Source organism: Azolla caroliniana, unplaced genomic scaffold, assembly GCF_043228905.1.
Source record: "Azolla caroliniana isolate FFs.n. ecotype wild unplaced genomic scaffold, voAzoCaro1.0.p SCAF_2, whole genome shotgun sequence".
Lineage (NCBI taxonomy): Eukaryota > Viridiplantae > Streptophyta > Polypodiopsida > Salviniales > Salviniaceae > Azolla > Azolla caroliniana.
Window position 1 is genome coordinate 23,945,266 of NW_028230437.1, and position 26,605 is coordinate 23,971,870.

The 26,605-nt window shown below is 42.8% G+C and overlaps 3 protein-coding genes and 1 long non-coding RNA gene across 6 annotated transcripts in view; 3 read left to right on the plus strand and 1 right to left on the minus strand.

Moving 5' to 3' along the window:
* The first annotated feature begins 1,565 nt into the window (after positions 1 to 1,565).
* LOC147867709 (polyphenol oxidase, chloroplastic-like) lies at positions 1,566 to 3,351 on the plus strand. Its single transcript, XM_087315501.1, has one exon. The coding sequence runs from the start codon at positions 1,662 to 1,664 to the stop codon at positions 3,312 to 3,314; it is 1,653 nt and encodes a 550-aa protein (XP_087171627.1). The 5' UTR covers positions 1,566 to 1,661; the 3' UTR covers positions 3,315 to 3,351.
* A 4,620-nt stretch (positions 3,352 to 7,971) lies between these two features.
* LOC147867710 (uncharacterized) lies at positions 7,972 to 9,803 on the plus strand. 3 transcript variants are annotated; one of them, XM_087315504.1, is made up of 3 exons: positions 7,972 to 8,447; positions 8,478 to 8,516; positions 8,556 to 9,803. In XM_087315504.1, exons 1-3 carry the CDS (start codon positions 8,015 to 8,017, stop codon positions 9,287 to 9,289), a joined length of 1,206 nt encoding a protein of 401 aa, XP_087171630.1. In that variant the 5' UTR covers positions 7,972 to 8,014; the 3' UTR covers positions 9,290 to 9,803. The 3 variants fall into 3 exon arrangements, with proteins under 3 accessions (XP_087171630.1, XP_087171629.1, XP_087171628.1); XM_087315503.1 differs by having other exon boundaries at positions 8,478 to 9,803; XM_087315502.1 differs by having other exon boundaries at positions 7,972 to 9,803.
* Positions 9,804 to 13,377: 3,574 nt separating this feature from the next.
* LOC147867711 (polyphenol oxidase, chloroplastic-like) lies at positions 13,378 to 15,089 on the minus strand. Its single transcript, XM_087315505.1, has one exon. It carries the CDS (start codon positions 15,072 to 15,074, stop codon positions 13,443 to 13,445), a length of 1,632 nt encoding a protein of 543 aa, XP_087171631.1. The 5' UTR covers positions 15,075 to 15,089; the 3' UTR covers positions 13,378 to 13,442.
* A 1,675-nt stretch (positions 15,090 to 16,764) lies between these two features.
* The window catches only part of LOC147867712 (uncharacterized), a 110,100-nt gene continuing 100,259 nt past the window's right edge, over positions 16,765 to 26,605 (plus strand). Inside the window, exon 1 of the long non-coding RNA XR_015532414.1 lies at positions 16,765 to 16,833. This is a non-coding gene — a long non-coding RNA (uncharacterized LOC147867712). The remainder of the gene's footprint in view (positions 16,834 to 26,605) is intronic.

Genomic DNA, 26,605 nt, shown 5'->3' on the forward strand with positions numbered 1-26,605 from the left:
TATAATGTAGGGACATCCTACGTCAAACTTACATTCTTTACTTTCGGAGTGCTTCTAAGAAGTAATGTCTACTTATACATACATTTCTCATAGTTATTTTGTGGGACAAATCTTTCTAAAAAGGCTCAGAAAGAAGTAATTAACCAAAAACATGTAGCATGAGAAGCCTAAGAATAATGCGGGCAAGGAATTGGTTCTTTCAAAATGTGCAAGCAAAATACCTCAATTAGTTATACATTTTGGAGGATGCTACGTCAATGTATTGAGGAAACCAAAGGTTATAGCAACCTGTTAATTATGGATTGAAACATACGCAATGCATAATTCAAGCACACAAATATTTAGAACACAAAGAGCTAGTAATCTTATACTAATGCTCCACCATTTTTCGAACACAAAGAACTAGATATCAAAACATTATGCTCCACTAAAGGTTCAACTAAGAAATTACAATGTCCCAAACCTAGGCAAATCTGACAACCAAAGATAAGACAAACAAATCTTGCCCTCTTACTTGCCAAAAGACTAGGTGGAGTGTAGCACAACCATATTTGTCAACTACCTCTTACTTCCCAAAAGACAAGGTGGAGTGTAGCACAACCTAGGAAAAATCTACTCTAGCTTGTAGGAATAAAATTAGCTCACAAACAAATGCTTATTCTTATTTTCAACCTAATACCTCATCAAAACAAATTTGTTAAATGTCTTTGACAACCCAAAATCTCGCTAGCCACCATGGGCTAATGTATTGGAAAAATCCTCTAGCAATACTGGAGTGAAATTAATGAAGCCATTTGGTTAGTAACAAAGTTGAGTTTAGAAAATGCATTCCCCCTTAATGTTGCTCACAATCATGTCTAATAATAACAATATTAAGAACCATAGTTAGTTGTTGTAAACAATGAGAAAGATTAACCTAAAGGGAAGTATTCACGTGCTGAACATTTGATTTCATTAACAACTACTACTACGACCACTATAATACAAATCTAACCAATCAAGGGAATGCTTGATTTCATTAATAGTTGCCGATGTATTACAAGTTGAACGACGTTCTTCCAATTGACAAAGGTGTGGCCACATTCTCTCTCCGTGTGAGAGTAGGTTTTTATTATAAAGTATTATATAATATGGTATATATCATTCATTACACGGAAATTTTCTACTAAGGAGCTCTATAATATACATATATATATTTGCTAGCAACTAGCAGCTATGTTGTTGAAAATTTCAATGTGAATGTAAATTAGTCAGCACAATTTGCTCTATGTGTATGTATGTATATGCATATTTGGTAGGAACCAAAAACTTTCTATTATTCATTGCCCAAGCAAAGGCCATGGATTCATAAATTAAATCTTAAAGAATAATACTGACGGAGAACTATTCAAATCATTGACTTCTGCACATTTTGTATTATATCATGGCATTGACACTATATATAGACAGGGAAACCATTGACATTCCACACCATCAAACATTACAAAAACACCATTCAGATTATTTTGCTACTATTAGCAGCACTCATCTCCACCCCCCCCCCCCCCTCCCTCCCTCCCTCCCAAAGCATATCCAACACCCAAAACATATTCATATTTCTTGTAACCTGCGTATATTACTACTATTCTTCGTCTACAAACTAGACTACTACTATCTACGCTATGCTTCCCATGGCCTCCAAGGTCCTCCATAACCTTGTGTTGGCCCTAGCCCTCTGCCAAATGCTCCTCCCATTACAGTCCTTCTTCGCGGCTGCGGATCCCGTTACCGTCCCCGATTTGTCCCAGTGTCAACTTGCCGTCGACAGGCCTGCGGCCGGCCCCAATGCCAAGAACACCTATCTCTTCAATTGTTGCATCCCCATAGTGCCTGCCCACAAAGTCGTCCAATTCTCCTTGGATGCCTACAAGTCCCCCAAGACCCGTGTCCGGCACCCCGCCCACCGTGTGAGCGACGAGTACATCGCCAAATACAACAAGGCATATGCGCTCATGAAAGCCCTCCCCGACACAGACCCCCGCAGCTTCAAGGTCCAAGCCGATCTCCATTGCGCCTTTTGCAACGGCGCCTACAGGCAAGGCGGAGCCGCCGGTGACACGCCCCTCCAGGTCCACTTCTCGTGGTTGTTCCTCCCCTGGCACCGCATGTACCTCTACTTCCACGAGCGCATCCTCGCTAGCCTCATTGGCGATCCCTCGTTCGCACTTGTCTATTGGAACTGGGACGACCAACGTGACGGCGGCAACGTGTTGCCCCCCATGTTCGCGCACAACGGCACCGCCCTCTTCGACCCCAACCGTAGCACCTCCGCGCTCTCAGGTTCAACCCTCATCCGTCTCTCCCCCGCTAGTAACACCACCAACACCACCGTCGTCGCCTTGGAGAATCTCAACGCCATGTATCAAGCCATGGTGACCGCCCGCACCCCCGACCTCTTCCTAGGCGGCCCTTACGTGCTCGGGTCCGACCTCACCAATTCCACTGTCATCTCCGCTCCGTTGGGCGGTAGCATCGAGAACACGATCCACAATGGCATCCATTACTGGACTGGCAACAGGAACAACACCCTAGGAGAAGATATGGGCACCTTCACCTCGGCCGGTCACGATCCCGTGTTCTACTCCCATCACACCAATGTTGACCGGCTGTGGGACATGTGGCGATTCCACCTCCCTGATGGCGAGCGCCACGATTTCAACGTAACTGACTTCCTCGACGCCGAGTTCGCGTTCTTCGACGAGTATGCAAACATGGTGAAGATAAAGGTGCGAGATGTGCTCGACATAAGCAAGCTCGGGTACAAATACAAGAGGGTGAGCTCCGACAAGTTGTGGATCCGATTCTCCCCGGTGCCAGCCTCGAAGGGGAGTGCACTACCGGCGGCCATAGCTTCGGGCGTACCGCTCATCGGGCCCTCGCCTCTCAATGGGACGATCGACCTAGGCCAGAAGCTTGTGGCGCGCGTGCAAAGGCCGTCGGCCCTAGGGGTGAAAAGGCCGGAGCACTCGGAGGAGGTGCTGACGATCGAAGGGATGGACGTGGTGAGAGACAGTTTCGTGCAACTGGTGGTGTTTGTGAATCTGCCGGGGGCGACGAACACGACACTCACGAGCAGCGCCGAGTATGTGGGGACGTTCAACGTGGTGCCATCGGCGAGCCAGCATCGGCGGCTCATGACCAACCTAAAGTTCGAGATCGGAGACAACTTGAAGCGTGTGGGAATCAAGAAGGACGACGAGGTCGTGATCACGATCATCGTGAAGGGCACCGAGAGAGTCACTATCCAAGGCCTCCGGATCGGCTATGAAGTTTAAAATTTCTTGAGAATGCTTTGTTTTTGTGTGGTGTTAATGTTACCACAATGGATTTGACATAGGATTTGGCTGGACAATGATGTTTGTATATATAAAGTTTTATGGTGGTGTTTCTTCTTGCGATCGAACCCAATGTTCTCTATTCAAAATAAAGAACAGTTATTTTGTCAACATGTTTTATCTACTCATTCAAATAGTGTAGTCACGGTTCTCATGATTGTCCATCCATCATTTCATTTACGTAATTGATGGGTCCTTGGCGGAAACAAAATGCAAAAGAGAAAACTTTCTGCAATAATTATTAGGATTTGATTCAGGACATTGATCTATAAGATGGATCAATGGCGGTCCATCCTGTGTTTGAATCAGGACAATCTATAATTTTTTTATTTCATTTGAGCAACCATCGGAAAAATAATCCTGAGAAATGATCCATCCAGTGTTTAATTTAATTTGATAGTTCATTAGGGCAACCCATCCGAAAAGTAATCGTGAGAAATGATCCATCCAGTGTTTAATTTGATTAATCAAAAGAAATTAATCTTGAGAAAAGATAAACATTCAATTTTGGAGAGTAATCCAAAGAAAATAATCTTGAAACTTCGATCAAGCAATTACGCGTTAAATTATCGTTTTCACAGGGAACACAATATTAATATTTTTACCTCTGGAAAATTTTAAAATTGTGTTCAATAATTAGTCCTGTAATAAAGAGTATTTGAGAAGAAGACATTGAATGAAATGTTTTTAATTAGATGACGAGTAACAAAAAATGATAAATTTGGACTGGTCAAGAATCCTCCAAAATTTCTAGCAATATATTTTTCTACTAGAAAGGAACAGCAAACCACTTACGCATTCTTTTAAACAGAATGATAATAATAATAATAATAATGCATTTTTAATGGCAACGATGCAATTTGTGGCTAAGTCGGAGTTTTTTTTAGTAAAAACCCACAAATTAACCAATTGTTTGTTTTCAATATCGGTATGAACTAATAAATCATCATCATTTATCAAGAAGTCATTAGCTTTGTAATAAATAAATAAAACAATTTAATGTGTCAAGTTTCAACAATTCAAAATCTTTTGAATATGAAGACATTTAGATGCCAAAGTTCCGTGGTCGAAATAGACAATGCTATTGTTTTAGTGCCTATAAGTCAAAACTAAGATAAGTTTACCATCTTAATCTAAAGATACCAAGGACCGTGTAGCACAACAATACAAAGTTTATACCTTGAACCATGACCACTCTTCTCTTTAAATTGTCAATCATGCTTTTGCAACATTTGGGAAGAGACAAACTCCAAGTTGTATTACTCAATCATTCTGTCATTACCAAAAATGTCATCACCAAATTTTGGACGAAATGGTTCAAGTTCAAAATATCAAAGATTATATTTTTAGAGACATCATGATGCGAGGATGGGCATCATACCTCCATTGTATGCATTTGGTTCATCCTAAGAATAGCTCAATGATGAACTTTGGATCAAGGTTTGATGTCCTTCACCACATTCTAAATTCTAATGTCCCTCCCATAATGGACGTGTAACCCTAAAAATAAAATATCGCATTTATTGCCCCTTAAAGGTGTAAGGGTCATTCAAAACCAAGATCAAGATTCTCTCTCTATTGTGTTATATAGTACTTTATGGAGTTGCTTATAAAGTATCTAAACTTCATCTCGAGATCCTCCATACTAACATCAACAAGAATATCAAGAAAAGCTTCATTTACCAGGATAAGTACATTGGTAGGATGCCCATCTTGTTTGTAATGATCTCGTGACGCCTACAATTTGGTTTGCATCAAGCCTAGGAGTGAGTAGAGGAACCTAAGAAGAAAACGTCAATTTCATTTCATTTTACACATGTTATGGTTGTTGTGTGTATGTGATTTATGTCCAAGGTTGAAGCCAATTAGAAGAATAAAAGTGAGTACGAAGAAGAAGACAATAAGGAATTTGTATCATTAACTAGAGGAAAGATTTAAAGAATGCATATGTTGTGGAAATATTGTGTTTGTGCGTGAATGTTGAGCAAGACCACTAAGGGCCTAACAGCACGGAAGAAAGCTTCGATTATGGTTTTGTTGATGAAGGATTTTGGAGTTTGCATTTCTGATTAGCACATGTGCACTTGTAGGCGTCACTTTGTCTAGTTGGGGAAGGTTTTATGTTGTTAGCGCTTATACATGTGTACCGTGGTTTGATTTGGTAGATTAGTGTGCATGTCTATGCGTTGATGTTTGTGGATTCTTATGTGTTGTCTTTGTTGAGTTGACTTACATAGGTGTTTTATATTAATGTGTAAATGTGTGGATTTGTTTTTACATATTAAATTTTATGGGGGAAGGAAGGTTTGACTTCAGAAATTAGTTTGTGTATGTATTATATTGGCAATAAGATGAGTATTTGGCGACCATAAGTGAAGTTGTGTGTAAACAATTTGGATCTGCATGTGTTTGTATTATTTTATATAGGGGGTAAACTTTAGGAATTGGATAATTTAAATATATTACAATTTCTGTAGGAAAGGAGGGGTATTTGGGAAACATAGTGTTCCCCCCTTACCCCGCTTTTGTTTTTCTCTTGGGTTGGTTCTTAGGTGGGTGGATAAGTGTAAAAGGAAGGGCTGAAAAGTGTTTCCTACATCTAAAACCTAGGCTTAGTGGTTGTCAAACTACAATCATCCTCTCCTCCCCCCTCCTCCCCCCACCCGCTTCATTGTTGTTGAACGAGGTGTGGTAGGAGCACATTTGTTTCCTAACTTCTTGTAGAAATTTCTATCATATGTTGTTAATCTCACTTGTTAAATGTCATTAATTGACATTTGTAACAAGGACTACATATTAAATATTTAATATTCTTATGTAAATGAATCTTAGTCCAAGAATATTAGATGATGCTTTAGTTGAATATTTGGATTTTGGACCAAGTAAAGCTTGAAGGATTCCGATGTGTTAAGGGGTTCCGTGATCAGAACCATAAAACACCACCTCGATGGATTGAGGTGAGGGCCTTCTTGACGGGTAGAGAAGGCCTTGTGAGGCGTGGGCTTCTAAGTCTTCTCGACGGATAGAGAAGACACCCATGACTCACATGGGATTGGAAGCTAGATAGTGGGTGGTATGTTCAGTGGGTCCAAATACTTCACCTAGTCATCCTTCACACAATCAAGTAGTGTTGGTCACGCGAGTTTGAGTCTGAGTGGAGATCCACCCTAATCATAAAAAAAAATTGGTGGTGTAATGGGGTTGTAGTTATGGTTGTTCGTGATAGTTGATCTTAGAACGAAAGAAAATTAACATATATTGACTTGCAATCAATAGGGTGATTTTTGTAACATGACATTAAGTGAAAGATGAATCTTTCTAACCCGCCCGAAATGGGTAAGGAAAGAAAAGGTGGGGGTTCCTAGAACAAATCCAGTGGGGGCATTTATCATAACATGAAAAACCAATCCATAGATAGCTTGTGTTATGCCCATATATCTAAGTTCATCTTGGATCAGATTTTTATCCTTAGCATTGTCAGATGATTGTTGTTCAAATGGTACTATAATACAAGATTCTCGTGTGATGCATAGATGATCTACCTTATTTGTAGATATTGCCCACATGCTAGTATAAACCCACGCATAATTAAATAGAACTAACAATCAATACTATATTGTAAAGTCATAATGACATGAGCTGATTCACATCACACATATTCTAGAAATACTATTTTGTTGCTCTAATAACTAATTTTTTAATCCACATTTGCTTATTAGAATCTCTCCCTCTCCCATATACTCTAAAAGTGGACGTGTTTTACATACCTTAGCACTCATGTTGCATACCATTGCATAAACTCTCTTTACTCTATTTGCCAATAAAATATGACATGCAAATGGAGATAGCATTGTAGTATGAACGTGGTGATGTTCTTCTGTTGTTGTTGTTATATAACATAGTGTTTGCATTGTTATATGTCTTTATCTTGGAGCTGCAAATTTTTTTCTTTCAATGGATTGTTAACGAACATTGGGAAAGAGAGAGAGAGAGTACATGCATTGTTTTGTGTAGGCATTGACTTAAGATTTGGCAAAGGTAATGGGGTGGATGTAGTAGAGTTACAAGCAAGCAAGCTGAGTGAGTAGTAACTTAGTAAGTGCGTGTGCTTTTTTATATTGAGTAAGTAAGTCAAAGTGTGTGTGTGTGTGTGTTTGGATAGAAAAAAAAGAAAACCCCGGTTCCCCAGGGGCCACCATAACGGACGGTCTCCGTCCTTCTTCCTTGGGATGCCGCGTTCTCTCTCATTCATTCGTTACATACATACATTATACATACATACTTGTTTTCTTTCTTCGGGAACTACGACCTTTTCATATCATGACCGGGGAAAAAGTACACAAACCCCACTGTCGACTCACTCGGACAGCTCAACCACAAACACGCACAAATCACACGCCCACTTCCTTCTACTAAACTTTTGGAGACATGCCACATTGCCACTCTGTCGATCTTGTCCACACACACACACACACACACACACAAGGAAAAGGGGGAGAGGCGGGAGCTGTGTGTGTGTGTGTGCGTGTGCGCGCGTTCCCACTCCCTCCCCATTCTCACCACCACCACCACCACCACCACCACCACCACCACCACCGTCCAAGGAACCAACGCCTTTTCTTCTTCTTCAATCAACTGAAATGCTGCGGTGGCGTCACCCTGCCGTGGCGCCGCCTCCGCCCTTCCTCCTCCTCCTCCTCCTCCTCACTTGCCACCTCTGTGCTGCGCAGCAGACACCCTCCCCCTCCGCCTCCCCTCCCCCTCCGCCTATCTCCGCCTCCTCTCCTCCACCTCCGACCCCTTCAGATCCACCCCCCTCCTCGCCTCCTCCTCCTTCGCCCCCTTCTGATCCACCCGCCTCTCCTCCTCCTCCTCCTTCAGATCCACCCGCCTCTTCTCCTCCACCTCCGCCCCCTTCTGATCCACCCGCTTCTTCTCCTCCTCCTCCTTCGCCTCCTTCAGATCCACCCGCCTCCTCACCTCCACCTCCGCCCCCTTCTGATCCACCCGCTTCTTCTCCTCCACCTCCGCCCCCTTCTGATCCACCCGCCTCCTCTCCTCCACCTCCGCCCCCTTCTGATCCACCCGCCTCCTCACCTCCACCTCCGCCCCCTTCTGATCCACCCGCCTCCTCACCTCCACCTCCCCCCCCTTCTGATCCACCCGCCTCCTCGCCTCCACCTCCGCCTCCTTCAGATCCACCTTCCTCCCCTTCCACGCCGCCTCCCTCTGATCCAACCCCCTCCTCGCCTCCTCCACCTCCCCCCTCTGATCCGCCATCATCTCCCCCGCCGCCTCCTCCCTCTGACCCAACCTCCTCCTCCTCACCGCCTCCTCCTCTCTCCTCACCGCCACCCTCTTCCTCTTCTCCTCCTCCTCCGCCATCTTCTTCGCCTCCCTCAGATCCGCCACCCTCCTCATCAACGTCGCCTCCCTCTCCCCCTCCCCCTCCACCCTCTTCCTCATCATCATCTCCTCCTCCTCCACCCTCTTCCTCCTCCTCCTCATCTCCTCCGCCGCCGCCTCTTCGCTCATCACCTCCGCCACCGCTTCGCTCTCCTCCTCCTCCGCCGCTTCGATCTTCACCTCCACCTCCTCCATCTCTAACTCCTCCGCCGCCGCCACCATCTCCCCGTCTGACGTCACCACCTCCAAGCAGCCAGCCTGTCGCATCCTCACCCTCGCCGAACGCCCTTGGATCAGTGCCTGGATCAGGATCTCCGATCACGAGCACGAGCACGAGCACGAGCACGAGCACAGGCTCGTCGAGCAACCTGACAGGTGGCCAGAAGGCTGGGATCGCAGTGGGCGCCCTGCTGGGCGTGGCCGTCCTGGGCCTGGTCGGAATCTTCTTAAAAATCCGATATGACCGTCGAGCCAATGCCATGGACGATTTACGACCCGAGACCGTATGAGCCACCATTTTGTCCAGCTCCACCACTCACGGAGGCAAGACCGTCCATATAACGATCATATTCGTTGGTTCTCTTGATTTCATTTGTCCGGCCTCCCATGGCCCTAGTCCACCCCCCAATAATCTTCTTCTTCTTCTTTTTTGTCCGCGTTGGATTTACATCAGACACCCGAGAGAACATTTCGTAGTTTGTCTCTCTTGTCTGCCTGGACGATTTATGGCTGGTCACCATTTACTACTACTACTACTGTCCGCCCGTCCCACACGGCCAAGCATTTTTTTTATGTCATGGATTGGGGAGGGGAGTGGTGGCTCATTTGGTCGGTCTATATAGCTCACATTGTTTTATAGTTCACGTTGTTTTCCCATCTTATCAGCTCACATTGTTTTATAGTTCACATTGTTTTCCCATCTTATCGTAACACATTTGTGTTGGATATGATTCTTCTCATGGGCATTGTCTTTATGTAATGTATCGTTCACATGTTGCGTGCAAAGGTTTCTCTTTTGTAATGTATCGTTCCCCCCATTCGTTTTCGCCATCATACCTAAAATTGGGTAGAATTTAAATTGATGGCTCCTTAGGTGCTCTTAATACATTTGACTTGCGAGACATGCGAAAGTGCAATAAGGGAACACTTTGGCTAAGTTTTTCATGGTCCATAATATAACAAAACACCTTCAGGGTAGCTGGTTACCACACTAGAAAATAGCATGCAACACTACAAATTTTCAATTTGATTGATTAATCAGGACTTGAATGGGTCGATCGTTAATCATTAACCCAAACTAAAAGCATAAATATTTGATGTCTTGCCTCTTTCATCAACAAAAACTATATGTCTTCTATGCCTTGTAACAATCCAAGAAGACAACCAAAATGTCCCCTTTTAATTATTTGAACAGTAGGTCATCACCAATGTAAATTGTTGCAATCTAAGAAGAGTAGGTCACCACCAATGTAAATTTTTGCAATCTAAGAAGAGTGTTAATCAATGTAATATCCTAATATTTCAACAATGCATACAAGCTTAAGCACACTTCTTCTTTGTGCAAATTTTCAACATTTCACATGGTTGTCTTGGGTCTTCACAATATTTGAGATTAAAAAACAACTTCTTTTTGTGACCTTGAGATTAACACAATCGATGTTGTGCTTGTTCTATCATATTATTTAGCTTGTGAGAGTCCATAAACATTGATGCAACTTAATATAAATATAGTCATTTTATATAGATAGAAATTTTTCATGAAGAAATATCCATAAGAAATTCTTGCACTTGGTTATTGAGGATAGACACAAAGTATGGAGTATATAAACCAACATTGTTATATTTTCAACAATGTTGATTAATTCTGCTCTTTTAAGGAAATGATATATCATATGAATATGTTGATTAACTTTGTTATTTTGAGGAAAAGATATGAACTATGAGCCTTTTCTGACATGATGTCATTTGGGAGCTTGTGTAAGTGGACCACGTTCAAACATATAGTCGAAAATAATATACACATAAAAAGGAAGCAGCAAAATGTCTTTTTCATCTTCTCGTGTGCCATCATTTATGAAATACACTATACATATATATATAATGGTGTGATACGTACAATATAAATCATTGCCCATTTGGTATGGTAAATGAAGTGAAAATGAAAAACAAGGGAATTCTTTTTTACAAAAATAAACACAAGGGAATCCTCTTTCCTTGAATTGATCGAGTTATGGTGTTGTGACATGTCGAGAAACCGCTTTGCTTAACTTTTTGAGGACGTATCGGAATGTCCCTATGCTTTCAATATCACCACAATACCCTTGCGATTTTTCATATTATGGGGTGATTAATCTTGGGTTAATCTTGTGAGAGTTAAATGAGAGAGAGAGAGAGAGAGAGAGAGAGCCGAGATGGATGTAGCTCAGTTAGTACGGTTGCCCAATTGAGACCACGCGGTCATGGGTTCAGATCTTACATTCCACAATGGCGTCTAGTATGGCATCTAGTAGATAAAGAGATATGTATGGAGTAACAAGAGATAGAGAAAATTGGGAGATAGAAATAGTGCAAGTAATGTAATAACTTACCAATAAGGTAAGTTAATTACCATAAAAAAGAAAGAAAGAGAGATAGTCAGGTATGGTATCTGTTGTATTGAATCTAAGATTAATTGTATCAATGTTACATTTTGTTTAGGTTATTAGTAGGAATCGACAACCGCTCGGCTCTGGTCAGGCTTGAGCTTGCTTAAACGGTTTGAGGTCGGTGTGGCTTGAGCCTTGCCAAACTAACTCAAATTGGTTAACTAGGTTACGCCAATTTAACTTTTCACTAGTGTTAGTTTAATAATAAGTGTGATTTTTACTAGAAGTTAGAAATGGAGAGTCCACTATCGAAATCAGACATGAGAGAGAGGGAGATGGAGTGAATGAAAGAGTTGGAGCCTGCACAATGCACCATGACGCCTTTTGTGTAGCAATTTGCAAGAAGGACCTCCTTCTATCGAGCTCAGAGCACCTCCTACAGCCTGCATGCCTTCTTATAATGAGGGATTAGACGGAGATTACTGATTAGGGATGAGGATTTGAAGAAGATAAATGCTTATTAACGAGGATCAGAAGAAGATTAGAGATTAAAGGTTTAGAATTAAGAGGAAAATTAAAGATGAGAAGAACGAGAAAGTTAGTGATTACTAATTAAGAATTGGGATTGCAAGAAGATTATGTAGAAAATGAGAGACGAAGAAAATAAGTCAGGGAAGGGATAGAAATTAATCATTATTTAAAAGAAATATATGTATGTATGTACATATTAATTGGAGAAAGAAAAGCAAAACAAAATTAATTGATTAATAATGTGAAGTACAGGGAATGTAGGCAGAATCTAAGGGACGAAAACATGCGTTAGTTAATTCATATTTTATTTAATTAATAACATGGCAAGGACAAAAAAGAAAAGGAAAAAAGAAAACAAAAAGAAGGAGAAGGAGAAGCAAGAGAAAAAGAGAAACCAGAATTTAATGTAGGTTGGGCCAAACCAGTTTAGGATTGGTTTGGTTTGGTTCGGTTCGGTCAAGGCTTAATCGGTTTGGCTTGGATAAGGCCACAAAATATGCACCTCTTCATGTAAAGGGATAGGACGGAGTACATTTATTTTGCTAAAACCAAAATACTAAAATAAGATCATACTAATATGTTTTATACATTAACATTATTCTAACAAATCTGTTCTCGGGATCACATCTTCTTTTTTGATTAATCCAATCCAATCGTGATGAAATGTAACAAAAAATAAACAATGCATTAAAGAAGTCGAGGGAATATTTCAAATGAACATGGATCGGTGTGGTTCACATATTAAATAAAGCCTTTGAATGTATTAGCTCGGTTTCTTAATCCAAGTTTTCATGTATTAACCAAATATTAAGTAACAAAGCCCGTTTCCAATTGTCATATCAGCACATCACACATGTGCTCTTTGTCGTGCTACACATATTTTGTTACAAAAGTTTAGTCCATTCTTGTAGTTCGGTGTTGGGTGAGTTTGTCAAGATAGTATATGTATGTTCTTGACATTAATGTTCATTTCCTTTGATGTAACTTAATAAACTTCTGTTTGAAGATGGTATATGTATGTTCTTGACATTGATGTTCATTTCCTTTGATGTAACTTACTAAACTTGTGTTTGAATCCATCTTCATGGATCTTCTTGGATGAATGTTCTTGATGTTGTACTTTAATTCCTGATGGGAACCTCAAACATACCATAACTATACATATAGAGAGAGTTTGAATCGATCGGTAATAATGTGGTAATGATTGATGGGACATTTATAGGTTGAAGTTTGTACTCATTGGAAAGTTTGTACAGTGAACAAACAAAACTAGCATGAAATATAATTAAAAGCATATAGGAAATTATTTTAACTCCAATATTTTGGGTATTTAAAATTTGGAGCAATGTACATTTAGATTATTGAGAATGGGATACATGGTTGGATCAAACCAAAAGAAATAAACAACGACACAATGTGTACAATATCATCGGCCGTGCCTGTGCTTGTGCCTGTGCCTGTGCCTATGCTTGTCGGCAATGAGCGAAATGAATGTGAAGTTTTATAAATGGGGGGGAGTAAGCCATTACAAAACAAAAAGGACTATCTACACTTCATAGTTGATCCGGAGGCCTTGGATGGTCACTCTCTCGGTGCCCTTCACGATGATCGTGATCACGACCTCGTTGTCCTTCTTGATTCCCACACGCTTCAAGTTATCTCCGATCTCGAACTTTAGGTTGGTCATGAGCCGCCGATGTTGGCTCGCCGATGGCACCACGTTGAATGTCCCCACATACTCGGCGCTGTTCGTGAGTGTCGTGTTGGTCGCACCGGGGAGATTCACGAACACCAGCAGTTGCACGAAACTGTCTCTCACCACGTCCATTGCCTCGATCGTCAGCACCTCCTCCGAGTGCTCCGGCCTTTTCACACCTATAGCGGACGGCCGTTGCACGCGTGCAACGAGCTTCTTGCCTAGCTCAATTGTCCCGTTGAGAGGCGAGGAACCGACGAACGGCACGCCCGAAGCTATGGCCGCCTGTAGGGCACTCCCGTTCGAGACTGGGACCGGGGAGAATCGAATCCACAACTTGTCGGAGCTCACCCTCTTGTATTTGTAGCCAAGCTTGCTTATGTCGAGCACATCTCGCACCTTTATCTTCACCATGTTTGCATATTCGTCGAAGAAAGGGAACTCGGCGTCGAGGAAGTCGGTTACGTTGAAATCGTGGCGCTCGCCATCGGGGAGGTGGAATCGCCACATGTCCCACAGCCGGTCAACATTGGTGTGATGGGAGTAGAACACGGGATCGCGACCGGCCGACGTGAAGGTGCCCATATCTTCTCCGAGGGTGTTGTTTCTGTTGCCGGTCCAGTAATGGATGCCATTGTGGATCGTGTTCTCGATGCTGCCACCCAACGGAGCAGAGATGACAGTGGAATTGGTGAGGTCGGACCCGAGAACGTAAGGGCCACCTAGGAAGAGCTCCGGGGTGCGGGCCGTCACCATGGCTTGATACATGGAATTGAGATTCTCCAAGGCGATGAGGGTGGTGTTGCTGGTGCTACTGGCTGGGGAGAGACGGATGAGGGTGGTGCCCGAGAGCGCGGAGGTGCTGCGGTTGGCGTCGAAGAGGGCGGTGCCATTGCGTGCGAACATGGGGGGCAACACGTTGCCGCCATCACGTTGGTCGTCCCAGTTCCAATAGACAAGTGTGAACGACGGATCGCCGATGAGACTACCGAGGATGCGCTCGTGGAAGTAGAGGTACATACGGTGCCACGGGAGGAACAACCACGAGAAGTGGACCTGGAGAGGTTTATCGGCAGCGGCGCCGCCTTGCTTGTAGGCACCGTTGCAAAAGGCACAATGGAGATCGGCCTGGACCTTGAAGCTGCGGGGATCGGTGTCGGGGAGGGCTTTCATGAGAGCGTATGCCTTGTTGTACTTGGCGATGTACTCTTCGCTCACACGGTGGGCGGGGTGCCGGACACGGGTCTTGGGGGACTTGTAGGCATCCAAGGAGAAGCGGACGACCTTGTGGGCGGGGACGATGGGGATGCAACAATTGAAGAGATAGGTGTTCTTGGCATTGGGGCCAGCAGCAGGCCTGTCGACGGCAAGCTGACATTGGGACAAATCGGGGACGGTAACGGGATCCGCGGCCACGAAAGAGAACAATGGCAGGAACAGGGCTAGCACCAACACAACGTGATGGAGGTTATTGGAGGCCATAGGAAGCAAATCTATGAATGCTCTCTACTGTCTATGGAGTAGATCGAGATTATTGGTATAAGCAGGGTGCTACTATTATGAATGTTCTTTGATGGATGGTGTTACTATTATGAATGTTCTTTGATGGATGGGTGTGATGTAACCTATATTATATGTATGTATGTATAATGTCAACTGGTATGTCTCTTTATATAATGTCAATTGGTACCTCTATTTGTGATGGAGATAACCTCTATATATTTTGTAATAATAATATAGAAAAATCAATGAGTTTGAATGGTCTTCTACCCATTAATCCCTAAAATGTCAAGCTTTTCGTTGAATCCAAGATATCCATCCTACATACGGAAAATGTCAACATAATTCCTAGACTTATATATCACATACTAGATTTGGAAAACGTCAACATAATTGGCAGCAAATATATCATGTTGCTTATAATAGAAATAGAAAAGTATGTTAATTTACAGCGTCAACATATCTATATCTGTCTGTCTGTCTGTATGTGTAAATGAAACATTGTGGAAGAGCTTCCATAACTCTTCATTAAATCGAACGCGTATTCACTCACTTTGTTGTTTCACACAGTTTTGACTTTGTCATTACATTTTAAATGCAACATTTCAATTACCATATTGATTTGCTTGCGTTTTATTTATTATTCTTGTTTCAATTACCAAAGGATTAACATTTCCACCAACAGACAACTCCTTAATATTAGCCGCCAAGTTCTCTTCATTGATTTCACTCCCAATTTTACATGGAGATTTTACCATGAAAATAGCTGGAGATTTCAAGTCCTCAAAGACATTGACATATATCGTATCTTCATTCATAGAACGTTAGGGTGCATATATGCACATATAAGACTTGTGTTTGGTTGTAAGGTATATTTTTTCCTCCTCCCATCTAGTGGACTTTCTTCCTAAGGATAATTGAGAATTAAGGTTGTGTCCCACTCCACTTTGCCTTTTGACCAGTGAAAGGGCAAGACTTGTCCTATCTAATATATCTCTTTTTCAATCTATCTAAGTTTGGCGTTTTATAATGTCGTTGCACCCATTTCTCTACAAAATACAAGGGATTTACAGAATCGGTACGCAATTTTATAATATGTAGGTATGTTATTATATTCTAGTATTTCCTGCACGTCAAGACATATATATTTACTCTTAATCTAAGACAATATGAATCCAACTTTTGTGTTTATTTTATAGTGGTCAAGCCACAACATTTCATAAATCTTGAAAATCATTGTTTCAGGAGTTATAGGTAGTTTGGGTTGATATACTTTTAGTTTTTAGAAATGTATGCATTATGACATGCATCAAGACATTTATCTACATTATGGAGGTAACCTAAACAATCAAATAATGGCAATGGTTTTGAATTGAATTTCCTTTAGAACTTGCAACAATGTAATTATATTGTGATATGCACATAAGAGATCAAAACCAACCTACTTAGCTTCTTACTTCTTACTCAATCACCCTCATAGAGTGCTCGGAAAGGGCTGATTCGTGCTACTTAAGGGGTCTTGTTGAGACGTTCTATGAGGCCATTTTTCCTAGGATGGTATGGGGACATAAATATCTGTTGGACACCGAGTTGAGGACACCCCCCTGGAACTGTCGGCCCTGATAGTTGGACGGGGCTAGTGACAGAAAACAAGCTAGCAATCGGCGGATAGAGATCAATCGCTCATGTGGACTGAGGACCACCTGGACTTGGCTGAGGTGGGGGATAGGAGGGCTATCGTGTACAAGCTAACAATCAGTGGATAAAGATCAATTGCCCATGTGGACTGAGGGCCACTTGGACTTGTCTGAGATGGGGGATAGGAGGGCTATAGGCGGATAGAGATCAATCTCTCCTGTGGGTTGAGGGTGCCACAAAGGCACACATGCACACCACGATATATATGGACTTAATAGGCATATTATTTGTTTGAAAAGGTACTTGATTTTGGGAGCATAATGGAAGAGTCATCGGCTTGATAGGGGTGGTGTCATGTTGCCAATGGACTAGAATGTGTAAAATCCTCTAAATTGAGCACTTCTCCATATTTCAATTGATCCTAAAATTCTTGTAGATGTAAATTAATGCAAGGTGGAAGCCCATACCTCGTTTATATGAAGCATTGTAGCTACTAATCATGTAGTATGTTTTACCTCAAAAGTAAAGAGGAGAGAGCCGAAAGAAGAAGATCAGAACATTTAGGGTGGATTGATAATTTATTGGACGCTGAGAGTTTTCATCCAAAATGATACAAGAGCCTCGTGCTCACAAATCCAAATGCTATCCATTCAACATATAAAATTTTTGAATTCTACTTCAATTGAATCAATGTGTCAATTCTAGTAGTTGGGCATCGTGTATCTTTGTTCTTGTACATATTTGTGTGTTTTTCTTGGACTATCTCAACCCACAATATAGCGATTCAATGCTTGTCTACAAGCGAAGACAACATATGTTGTGATAGCGGTTACCCTCGACGATCAACATTTGCTATGGATTTTAACATTTCTGCATATTAAGAAATGTTGCTCGATCTGATAGTGTTTTAAGAACATTGCAATGTGTGGTGGATCATATACATCCAACCTTCTAAAGTGAGTACACTAGTCTAAGACCAAGTATAACAAAGCACTGGAAAGAGAAAAGAGAATTATAGAAAAGGGGTATTCAATCAATAAGAGAAAAGGGTATTTTGTATTAAAGAGGAAGTATTACATTGGGGGCATCCCCCTAATTTCCAGAAACTAGCCCCCTCTTCTCTGTGCACACAACATACTTAAATACCCATGGACTCAACTACTTCACCACCAATTTCTCTAGCTACTTGGACCACTAATTCCTCTAGCTACTTGACCATTAATTTCTCTAGTTACTCCCAACCAATCTCCCCCTAATTTCTCTAATTCTAACTACTCCATAACATAACACTCTCCCACGAGGCGAAGAGTTTCGTCCTCGAAACTAAAACACTAGTACAATAACATGAACTCCTAAGTCCATAAGTAAATGAAAAAAGGGAAAGAAGGACAATGGCAAAGGTGGTCTTACCATACTAATACAGTAGGAAGTGTCTAAACCCTTGTCATTGTAGCACTAATTAGAGCTAGGGTACCTGAACAAGAATGAGGGATCCGAATGAAACAAACTTTCTTAAGAGATCCATGTGGCTTCCAAAAGTGGTCGCCCTTTCCACTTGATAAAAAATTTCGTGTTCCATTGCGCACTTGTTGTTTTAAGATTGCTTCAAGTTCTTCTGCTTCCTCCCTTAGGTTAGTCTTCTGGCTTCAATGTTTATCAGGATGAAATCTCTTAAGCAAACTTAGATGAAATGTGTCATGCACCTTGACGGAACTAGGAAATTGTAGCTTGTAAGTATCTCCATTAAAACTTTGTGGCACTTCATTGTTATCCGTGGGACAAAAGGGATACAGTGTGAAATGAATCTAAGGATATCGGTAGGAAAAGTAGGTGGAGAACGACAATTGGGAAGGAGAGAGGTAACGGAATACAAGCAACCGAGAATGAAGGCCGAGAAGAAAGGAGTAACTGAAGCGTGCCGAACATGAAGGGCAGCTATATAACAAGAAGGAGAATCAGAAGGAAGAGGGGGGAGAATGCGAAGAAGATATACCTTGACTAGCGAGATTTATTGTTTTCATGAGTATATGAGAATACATTAATCTGTTCGTGCAATCTATATGTGCAATTTAGTAGGTTGATTGTGGCTTACGTTTTTTTTTTCCATAGTTAACTATCTGTGCAAGCTCGGGGATTCCTGTCCACCACTACGCACCGCAACCTCTTGACCCGATTAGCTTAAGAATAATCGAAGGTGTCATCTTGAAGTAGAGACAAGGCAATTTTAGCTTGTAAGTAACTCCATTAAAACTTTGTGGCATTTCATATGGCGCGTAATAATGATGGTTAAATTTAGGTGAGAGTCATCCAGGTAAAGGCCAATGAATGGCACTAACGAGGACCAAATCGCCTTTGAAAAATTTAATGTGTTGACGTTTTATGCTGGCTGCCCGAACCATTTGTTCCTTTGATTGTTGTAATCCTTGTTGTGGAACCCGCACTGTTGCTTGCCAATCTTCTAGAAAAATATCAACATCGGGCTCTTTAATTTTATCTCGAACAACATGAGAGACCAAAGACAATGGACTAAGAACTTGCTTCCCTGTAGCTAATTCAAAAGGAGAAAAACAAGTGGCAGAATATTTAGAGTTATAACAAAATTCTAGCATATCGATATGATCCACCCAATCTTTTTGATCCGCCTGCACATAACAACGTATGTAGTCTTCAAGACTCTGATTTACCCTTTCCATTTGGCCATTAGTTTGGGGATGAGCCGTGGAAGACATTTGAAGTTGTGTGTCTAGCAATTTGAATAGTTCTTGCCAAAATCGATTAGTAAAATGTGGATCTGTATCAGATGTGATCACCGCAGGCATGCCATGATATTTAAAGATATGTTTGAATAACAATTTGCCTACCTGGAGGGCTATGAGAGGTGGTTTTGTTGGTACATACTACAAAGTGAGCTCGTTTAGAGAAATAGTCGATGACCACCATGATCACATTATAACATCTTGACATGGGCAAATCCACTATGAAATCCACACTCATCACATCCCATGGTTGAGCGGGTATTGGCTTGGGTCGTAGTAATCCAAATGGTCGTCCACGCCGAGCTTTGACTTGTTGGCATGTCACACAGGATTGGACGTAGTCTATTACATCCAACTCCATATGGGGCCATAAAAAATGTTGCCGGATGTTGATGAGATTCCGGTGAATACCACCATGCCTTGCCATTTTACAATCATGTGCTTCTTGCAAAATCAATGCCTTAATTTGCCTCATATTACTTACAAACCACTTACCATGTACCATTAATAGACCTTGTTGCATTTTGAATGACCCATGGGCCACACGTTGCATTTCCATATCGGAAATCAATTGTTGCGTGTAAGGATCATGTTGTTGAGTTGTTCGAACATCTTGTAGCAAAGAAGAATCAGAGATTACTGAAATGTTACAAGCATGAGGCGTTCGACTTAAAGCATATGGACTAGTATTAAGAGCACCACTTTTATGGTTGATGCAGAAATCAAATTATGCCAAAAAGTCTTCCCAACAAGCTTCTTTAGGGGACAACCACCAATTTCTCTAGCTACTTGACCACTAAGTCCTCTAGCTAATCGATCACTAATTTCTCTAGTTATGCCCAACCAATCTTCCCCTAATTTCTCTAATTCTAACTACGCCATAACATAACACTCTCCCACGAGGTGAAGAGTTTCGTCCTCGAAACTAAAACACTAGTACAATAACATGACCTCCTAAGTCCATAAGTAAATGAAAAAAGGGAAAGAAGGACAATGGCAAAGGTGGTCTTACCATACTAATACAGTAGAAAGTGTCTAAACCCTTGCCATTGTAGCACTAATTAGAGCTAGGGTACCTGAACAAGAATGAGGGATCCGAACGAAACAAACTTTCTTAAGAGATCCATGTGGCTTCGGAAAGTGGTCGCCCTTTCCACTTGATCAAAAATTTCGTGTTCCATTGTGCACTTGTTGTTTTAAGATTGCTCTAGGTTCTTCCGCTTCCTCCCTCAGGTTAGTCTTCCGTCTCCAATGTTTATCAGGATGAAATCTCTTAAGCAAACTTAGATGAAATGTGTCATGCACCTTGACAAAACTAGGCAGTTGTAGCTTGTAAGTATCTCCATTAAGTATAGTGGAATGTACGGGCACAACTCCGACTACGAAGATTGTGGCGGAATGTATGCACACAACTCCGACTGTGGCAGAATGTTCATGATGAAACATAGAGCAAACTCTATGTCGGCCTCTACCTCAACTAGTGCCCTCAATCCGGAGGACGTATGATTTGTTGACTCCGGAGCCTCAAACGATATGACATCTCATGAAGAATGGTTTCTCGAACTTCGAGAGCCAGAGCGACCCAGTTATGTCGAAACCGGAGATGACACTACGCACCCGATTCGGCACATCGGCAATGTTCCATTCGGCGAAAGAGGTAAGCAAACATACATTAAAAATGTCTTGCATGTTCCCACCATCACGAAGAATTTGGTCTTGGTCGGCCAAATGGTTGAGCAAGGGATGCAAATACGATTCAACCAAGAAGAGTGCTTCAACCAAGGAAGAAGAGAGGGCCGGATGTTCATTCTCGATTCACACGAGATGAAATCCGCCATGTTTGCAAAAAGCGCGAATGCCGACTCCGACATAGAGCTATGGCACAAGCGAATTGGTCACATCAATCTCAACAAACTCAAAGCAATGAAATCAAAAGGAGTCGTCATCGGACTCTCGACATTCAAAGAGAAGGAGATTGAAGGTGTATGCGAAGCATGCCAATTCGGCAAGCAACACCGACACCCATTCCCGAAAGAACGGAACGTGAGCAAAGGTCTACTCCACGTAGTCCATTCCGACGTATGGGGACCGGCGCAGACGGCTACATTCGGCGGATGCCGATATTACGTGCTCTTCATTGACGACTTCTCTAGGCACACTTGGATCTACCCAATGCGGCAAAAGAGCCAAGTATTCGGACACTTCCAAAAATTCAAGAATGAAGTCAAGAAAGCCACGGGCCGACATGTCCGATGTCTCCGATCGGATGGCGGCAAGGAGTACTTCTCGGACGATTTCACGGTGTATCTCCGAAAGGAAGGAATTCGGCGAGAATTCACTTGTCGACACACTCCGCAACAAAACGGAGTAGCCGAGCACAAAAATCAGCACATCCTCGAAGTAGCAGGGGCCATGATGAATGAGAAGCATATGTCCAAGTCATATTGGGCCGAAGCGGCAAATACGGCCGTCTACCTAATGAACTGATGCACAACATTCGGAGTGCACGAGGTCACTCTGCATGAAAAATACTTCGGAAAGAAGCCGGACTTATCGCACACCCGGATATTCGGTACAATAGCATATGTGCACATACCTGACGAAAAGCGGCAAAAGCTAGATCCAAAGTCAAAGAAATGTATCCTCGTAGGATACTCATTGGAGCAAAAGGGGTACAAGTGCTACAACCCCTCAACTCGAAAATCTCAAGTAAGTCGAGATGTCGTTTTTGACGAGTCCGCATCCTGGTACGCACCAAAGACAACTTCGACTCCGATTCTGCTTGACCCGGAATACGCCGAATATGAGATAGAGGATGAAGATCTCGTTACGGGCATGTTCGAAGAAAGTCCGATCATGACCCGACTGAGCGGACCACAAGAGCCTTTGAGCGATCAAAGCACATCACGGCCTTGGCCGAAGATGGACAAAGGCAAGGAGAAAATGTCGGAATACGAAGACGATCGCTTCGACGACGATGAGTCGACTCACTCACTCGACAATGAGTTCGGCGGTTTCGATGTACCAATCGGAGCTAAGAAATCCCTCATCTCTGCAAATGAAAAGCTCCGCCGCTCCATCTGTGAAAATAATCCGGTCAGCCGATTCGGCTACAACGACTACATTGCATATCACTATGCCTTTATGATGAAGGTGGCGAAAGTACGGGAGCCGGAAACATTTTCTGAAGCAGCAAAGGATCCGCGATGGATCGAAGCCATGAACGAGGAGATGCAGGCACTACGCAAGAACGAGACGTGGGATCTCGTTCCCACCTCACCACACAAAAAGGCGATTGGATTCAGATGGATTTACAAAGTGAAGTACAATGCCGACGGTTCCGTCAACCGCTACAAAGCGCGACTCGTAGCAAAAGGCTACGGACAAACGCATGGAGTTGACTACGAAGAGACCTTTCCCCCATGGCAAAGATGACGATGGTATGGACCGTAATTGCGCTTGCCGCGGCGAAAGGGTGGCACCTCCATCAAATGGACGTCAAGAACACCTTTCTACAAGGCGAATTAGTAGAGGTGTACATGATACAACCACCTGGCTTCAACTCGAGCACCCATCCGAAAGCTGTATGCGGACCCAAGAAGCCACTCTACGGCTTCAAGCAAGCATTGCGTGCTTGGCATTCGAAGATAACGAAATATCTTCATCAAATCGGCTTCCCTATGTCAAAATCAGACAACTCCCTCTACATACGAAGCGATTCCACAAGTCCGATCGTCATCATGTTATATGTGGATGACCTAGTAATTGGAGGTGAGCATCTCGTCGAAATCAATAAGGTCAAATCCCTCCTTTCCGACAAGTTCGAGATGACGGACATGAAGGAGCTCCACTACTTCCTCGGCATCGAGCTAATTCGGACTCCGGCCGGAATCATGATCTCTCAACGACACTACATCCTCAACTTGTTATACAAGTTCGGTATGGCTGAGTGCAAATCTGAGGCAACCCCACTCGATCGCAATCTCAAACTAGATGCGAACTCCGGCACCAAAGTGTGTGAGCCGACTCAGTATCGCCAACTCATCGGGAGTCTCATCTACCTCACGATCACTCGACCCGATCTCAGTTATCCGGTTGGTCTCCTTAGTCAATTCATGCAAACACTGCGTGATACTCACTTGGATTGCGCTAAGCGAGTTCTACGATACGTGCGCGGCACAATGGATTGCGACATCCTCTACAAGACCGCGATGCCAATACGACTCGAGGGGTACACAGACGCCGATTGGGCTGGCTACAAAGCTGATAGAAGATCAACCTCCGGATTTGTTTTTTCCCTCGGCAACGAAGCAATATCCTGGAGCAGCAAAAAGCAACCAACCGTCGCTTTTTCGAGTACAAAGGCGGGATATAGGGGCACGACAGTGGCCGCATGTGAAGCCATATGGCTCAAAAGGATACTCAAGGATCTGGGCGTACCCATCAAGGATCCGACTTCCCTTTACTACGACAACATGAGCAGTATCTATCTGGCTCGGAACCCGGTGTTCCACACGCGGACAAAGCACATCGAAGTGCACTATCACTTCATCCAAGAGTGCGTTGTAGCTGGCGATGTCGACCTACGTGACATTAGCTAGCACAAATCTTCAAACGGCCAACATCTTCACTAATGCCTTAGGAGCCAACAAGCTATGGAAATTCATGACCGATCTCGGATTGACGATCCCTGACCTGCCAAGCTTGAGGGGCAGTACTGAAGACACTACGCTGTCATGCCTTTCGGCTCCGGATCATTGCGTGAGTCGGGTGGGAACCACTGAGGTTTTGGACTAGGAGAAAGAAGAATATGAGATAATGCTCCTTATGAATGGATTGCAAGAAAGAGAAATATTTGAAGGAAGATATGAAACTCGTGAACCCATGAGTGTAGTGTATTAATTGATACTTAGAATGTAAGAGAGAAATAGATGGAAAAAAATCGTGAATCCCACGAATATATTAGATTGATCAAAATCCTTGTAAAATAATCAACAACCCCCATACATAATTCTCTCCTCATATAAGGATGGAAGAGGCTAAGCATAACTTCATGCTTTTATTTTCTAAAGTGTTCATGCACACTAAATGTGCATGAATTGCCTTTTTACACTATGCTTTTATTTCCTAAATATAGTGCTCATGCTCGCTAGATGTGCACAAGTCATTTTTTATTGGTGTACATTTTTCTTATAAATAAAGTATTCACGCATTCTAAAAAATGCATGACTTTCGTTTTAATAAAGGTAGGCATAAAGAAAGGTCTTATACGTATTAAATCCATTTCTATCTAGAACACTTAGGATAAGTTAGTACAATGGTAATGTTGGGTTTTGTCTACGTGGAGGTACAGGGTTCGAATCCTGCCCTATGCATGTAATAAATATTTTTAATATTTTATTTTATTTCTTATACGTACTTTAAATCGGATATAGTATTTTACATATTTCACATAGTGTGTGATTCACACTACCACACTCGCCCCCTTCGAACCCGCACATCCTCCGGTATGTGCTGAAGTCCCCGATGCTTGCTATTCACCTTCATCCGAAGCTTCCTCCGATTCTCCCCTTAAATCAACTATGAGTTGTAATCCACTTTCTTCACTTCCCGCATCACCGCGATCTTCGTCCGATTGCTCCTTCTTGTCGGTCTTGTCTAGGATCACATAGGGTTCTTCATCAGTGCACTTCTTGAAAATCTTCACCCGTTTCCCGGCTATAGGCACTCGTAGCATAGTTCCATCCAACTTGCATAGTCGGTAAGTTCCGTTGTCGAAAACTTTCTGAACCTCGTATGGCCCGAACCAGCTTTTCGCGAACTTCCCATCGTTGTATGTTGATGATCCAAACTACTGTAATTGATAATCACCCAATCTCCTTCTTCAATCTTCCGCAGTCGTAGTCGGTGCTTTGTGTCGAACCGGCTTTTATTCCGGAATTGCGCTTCTTGTTGTCGGCGTATTGCTTCCGCTATGTCTTCCGGTCTTCCCTCTAGTTGTCGTATCCGGGCCGCTAGTAGTTCTTCCCGGCTCATCTCTTCCTTCGACGGTAGCATTGTCCATGTCGCGATCGCGGTTTCCGCTGGCATCACCGGTGCTTGTCTGGTCATGTAACCGGTTACGGAGTTCTGCGGTTACGGAGCTATGCGTCGTCCGATCAGCCCATAGTGCATACGGAAGCATCTGCGGCCAATCCTTCACCCTTCCATCGCATGCCTTCGCAAGTGCTTTGACGATCGGACTATGTCCTCGTTCGATCTTCCCGTTGGCTTCCGAATTGTATGTCGTTGTTAGTGTTAACCGAACTCCATGTTTGGTGAAGAATTCCTTAGATTTATCAAAGTCGAGTTCTCCCCAATCCGCAATCACTTGTCCTACGCATCCGTACCTGCAAAACACCTCCTCCAAAAGAAATTGGCATACTGCAGAACACGTTTTCCTTCGTAATGCCCGACCTTCTAATTGGTTTGTGAGATCTTCCCGAGCTAACACCAAGTACTTCTTTTGTCCGATTCCGCTTGGCATGGCTACATATCGACCATCCATTTGAAGTTGATTGTCAGTGAGAATGTCAGATGTAACTCATCTCGGTGTCGAACTCCGGAGTAGATTTGACACTTCTCGTAGCTTTCCGTGAACTGCGCTGCGCTATATCTTTGTACATGTTCTTCCACCAATATTTTTGTTTGATTTTCACCAAAGTTTCCCGCGTTCCTCGATGTCCAGCCCAATTGGATTCGTGAAATTCGGATATTATCCGGTTTCGTTGCTCTTTCGTCCCGACTACCCGAAGTGGTATGCCATCCGGTCTTTTTGGCTCCCTCCATATTAATCCATTTCTCAAGAAGAACTTTCAGACTTGCCGCTTCTTACTTTGGATCTTGGCTCTCTTCTCTTTATTGTCTGATGATTCCTCGATTTCTTGTAGCACTTTCCCGATCACCGAGCTTTCTCCCTCGTATTCTTCTTCTTGGAATTCTCGGATTACGTTCACCGGGCATATGTGCTCCGAAGCAAAGTAGTCTTCGGAAACTTCTTCATTATCGGATTTGGTTATGTCATCTCCAAACCGCGCCCTTGATAGCATATCCGCTACCGCGTTGTCTTTTCCTGAGATG

Bases quoted from the DNA above. Each gene is read 5' to 3' on its own strand.
- LOC147867709 (XM_087315501.1), top strand. From the start codon at position 1,662: ATGCTTCCCATGGCCTCCAAGGTCCTCCATAACCTTGTGTTGGCCCTA.
- LOC147867711 (XM_087315505.1), bottom strand. From the start codon at position 15,074: ATGGCCTCCAATAACCTCCATCACGTTGTGTTGGTGCTAGCCCTGTTC.
- LOC147867710 (XM_087315502.1), top strand. From the start codon at position 8,015: ATGCTGCGGTGGCGTCACCCTGCCGTGGCGCCGCCTCCGCCCTTCCTC.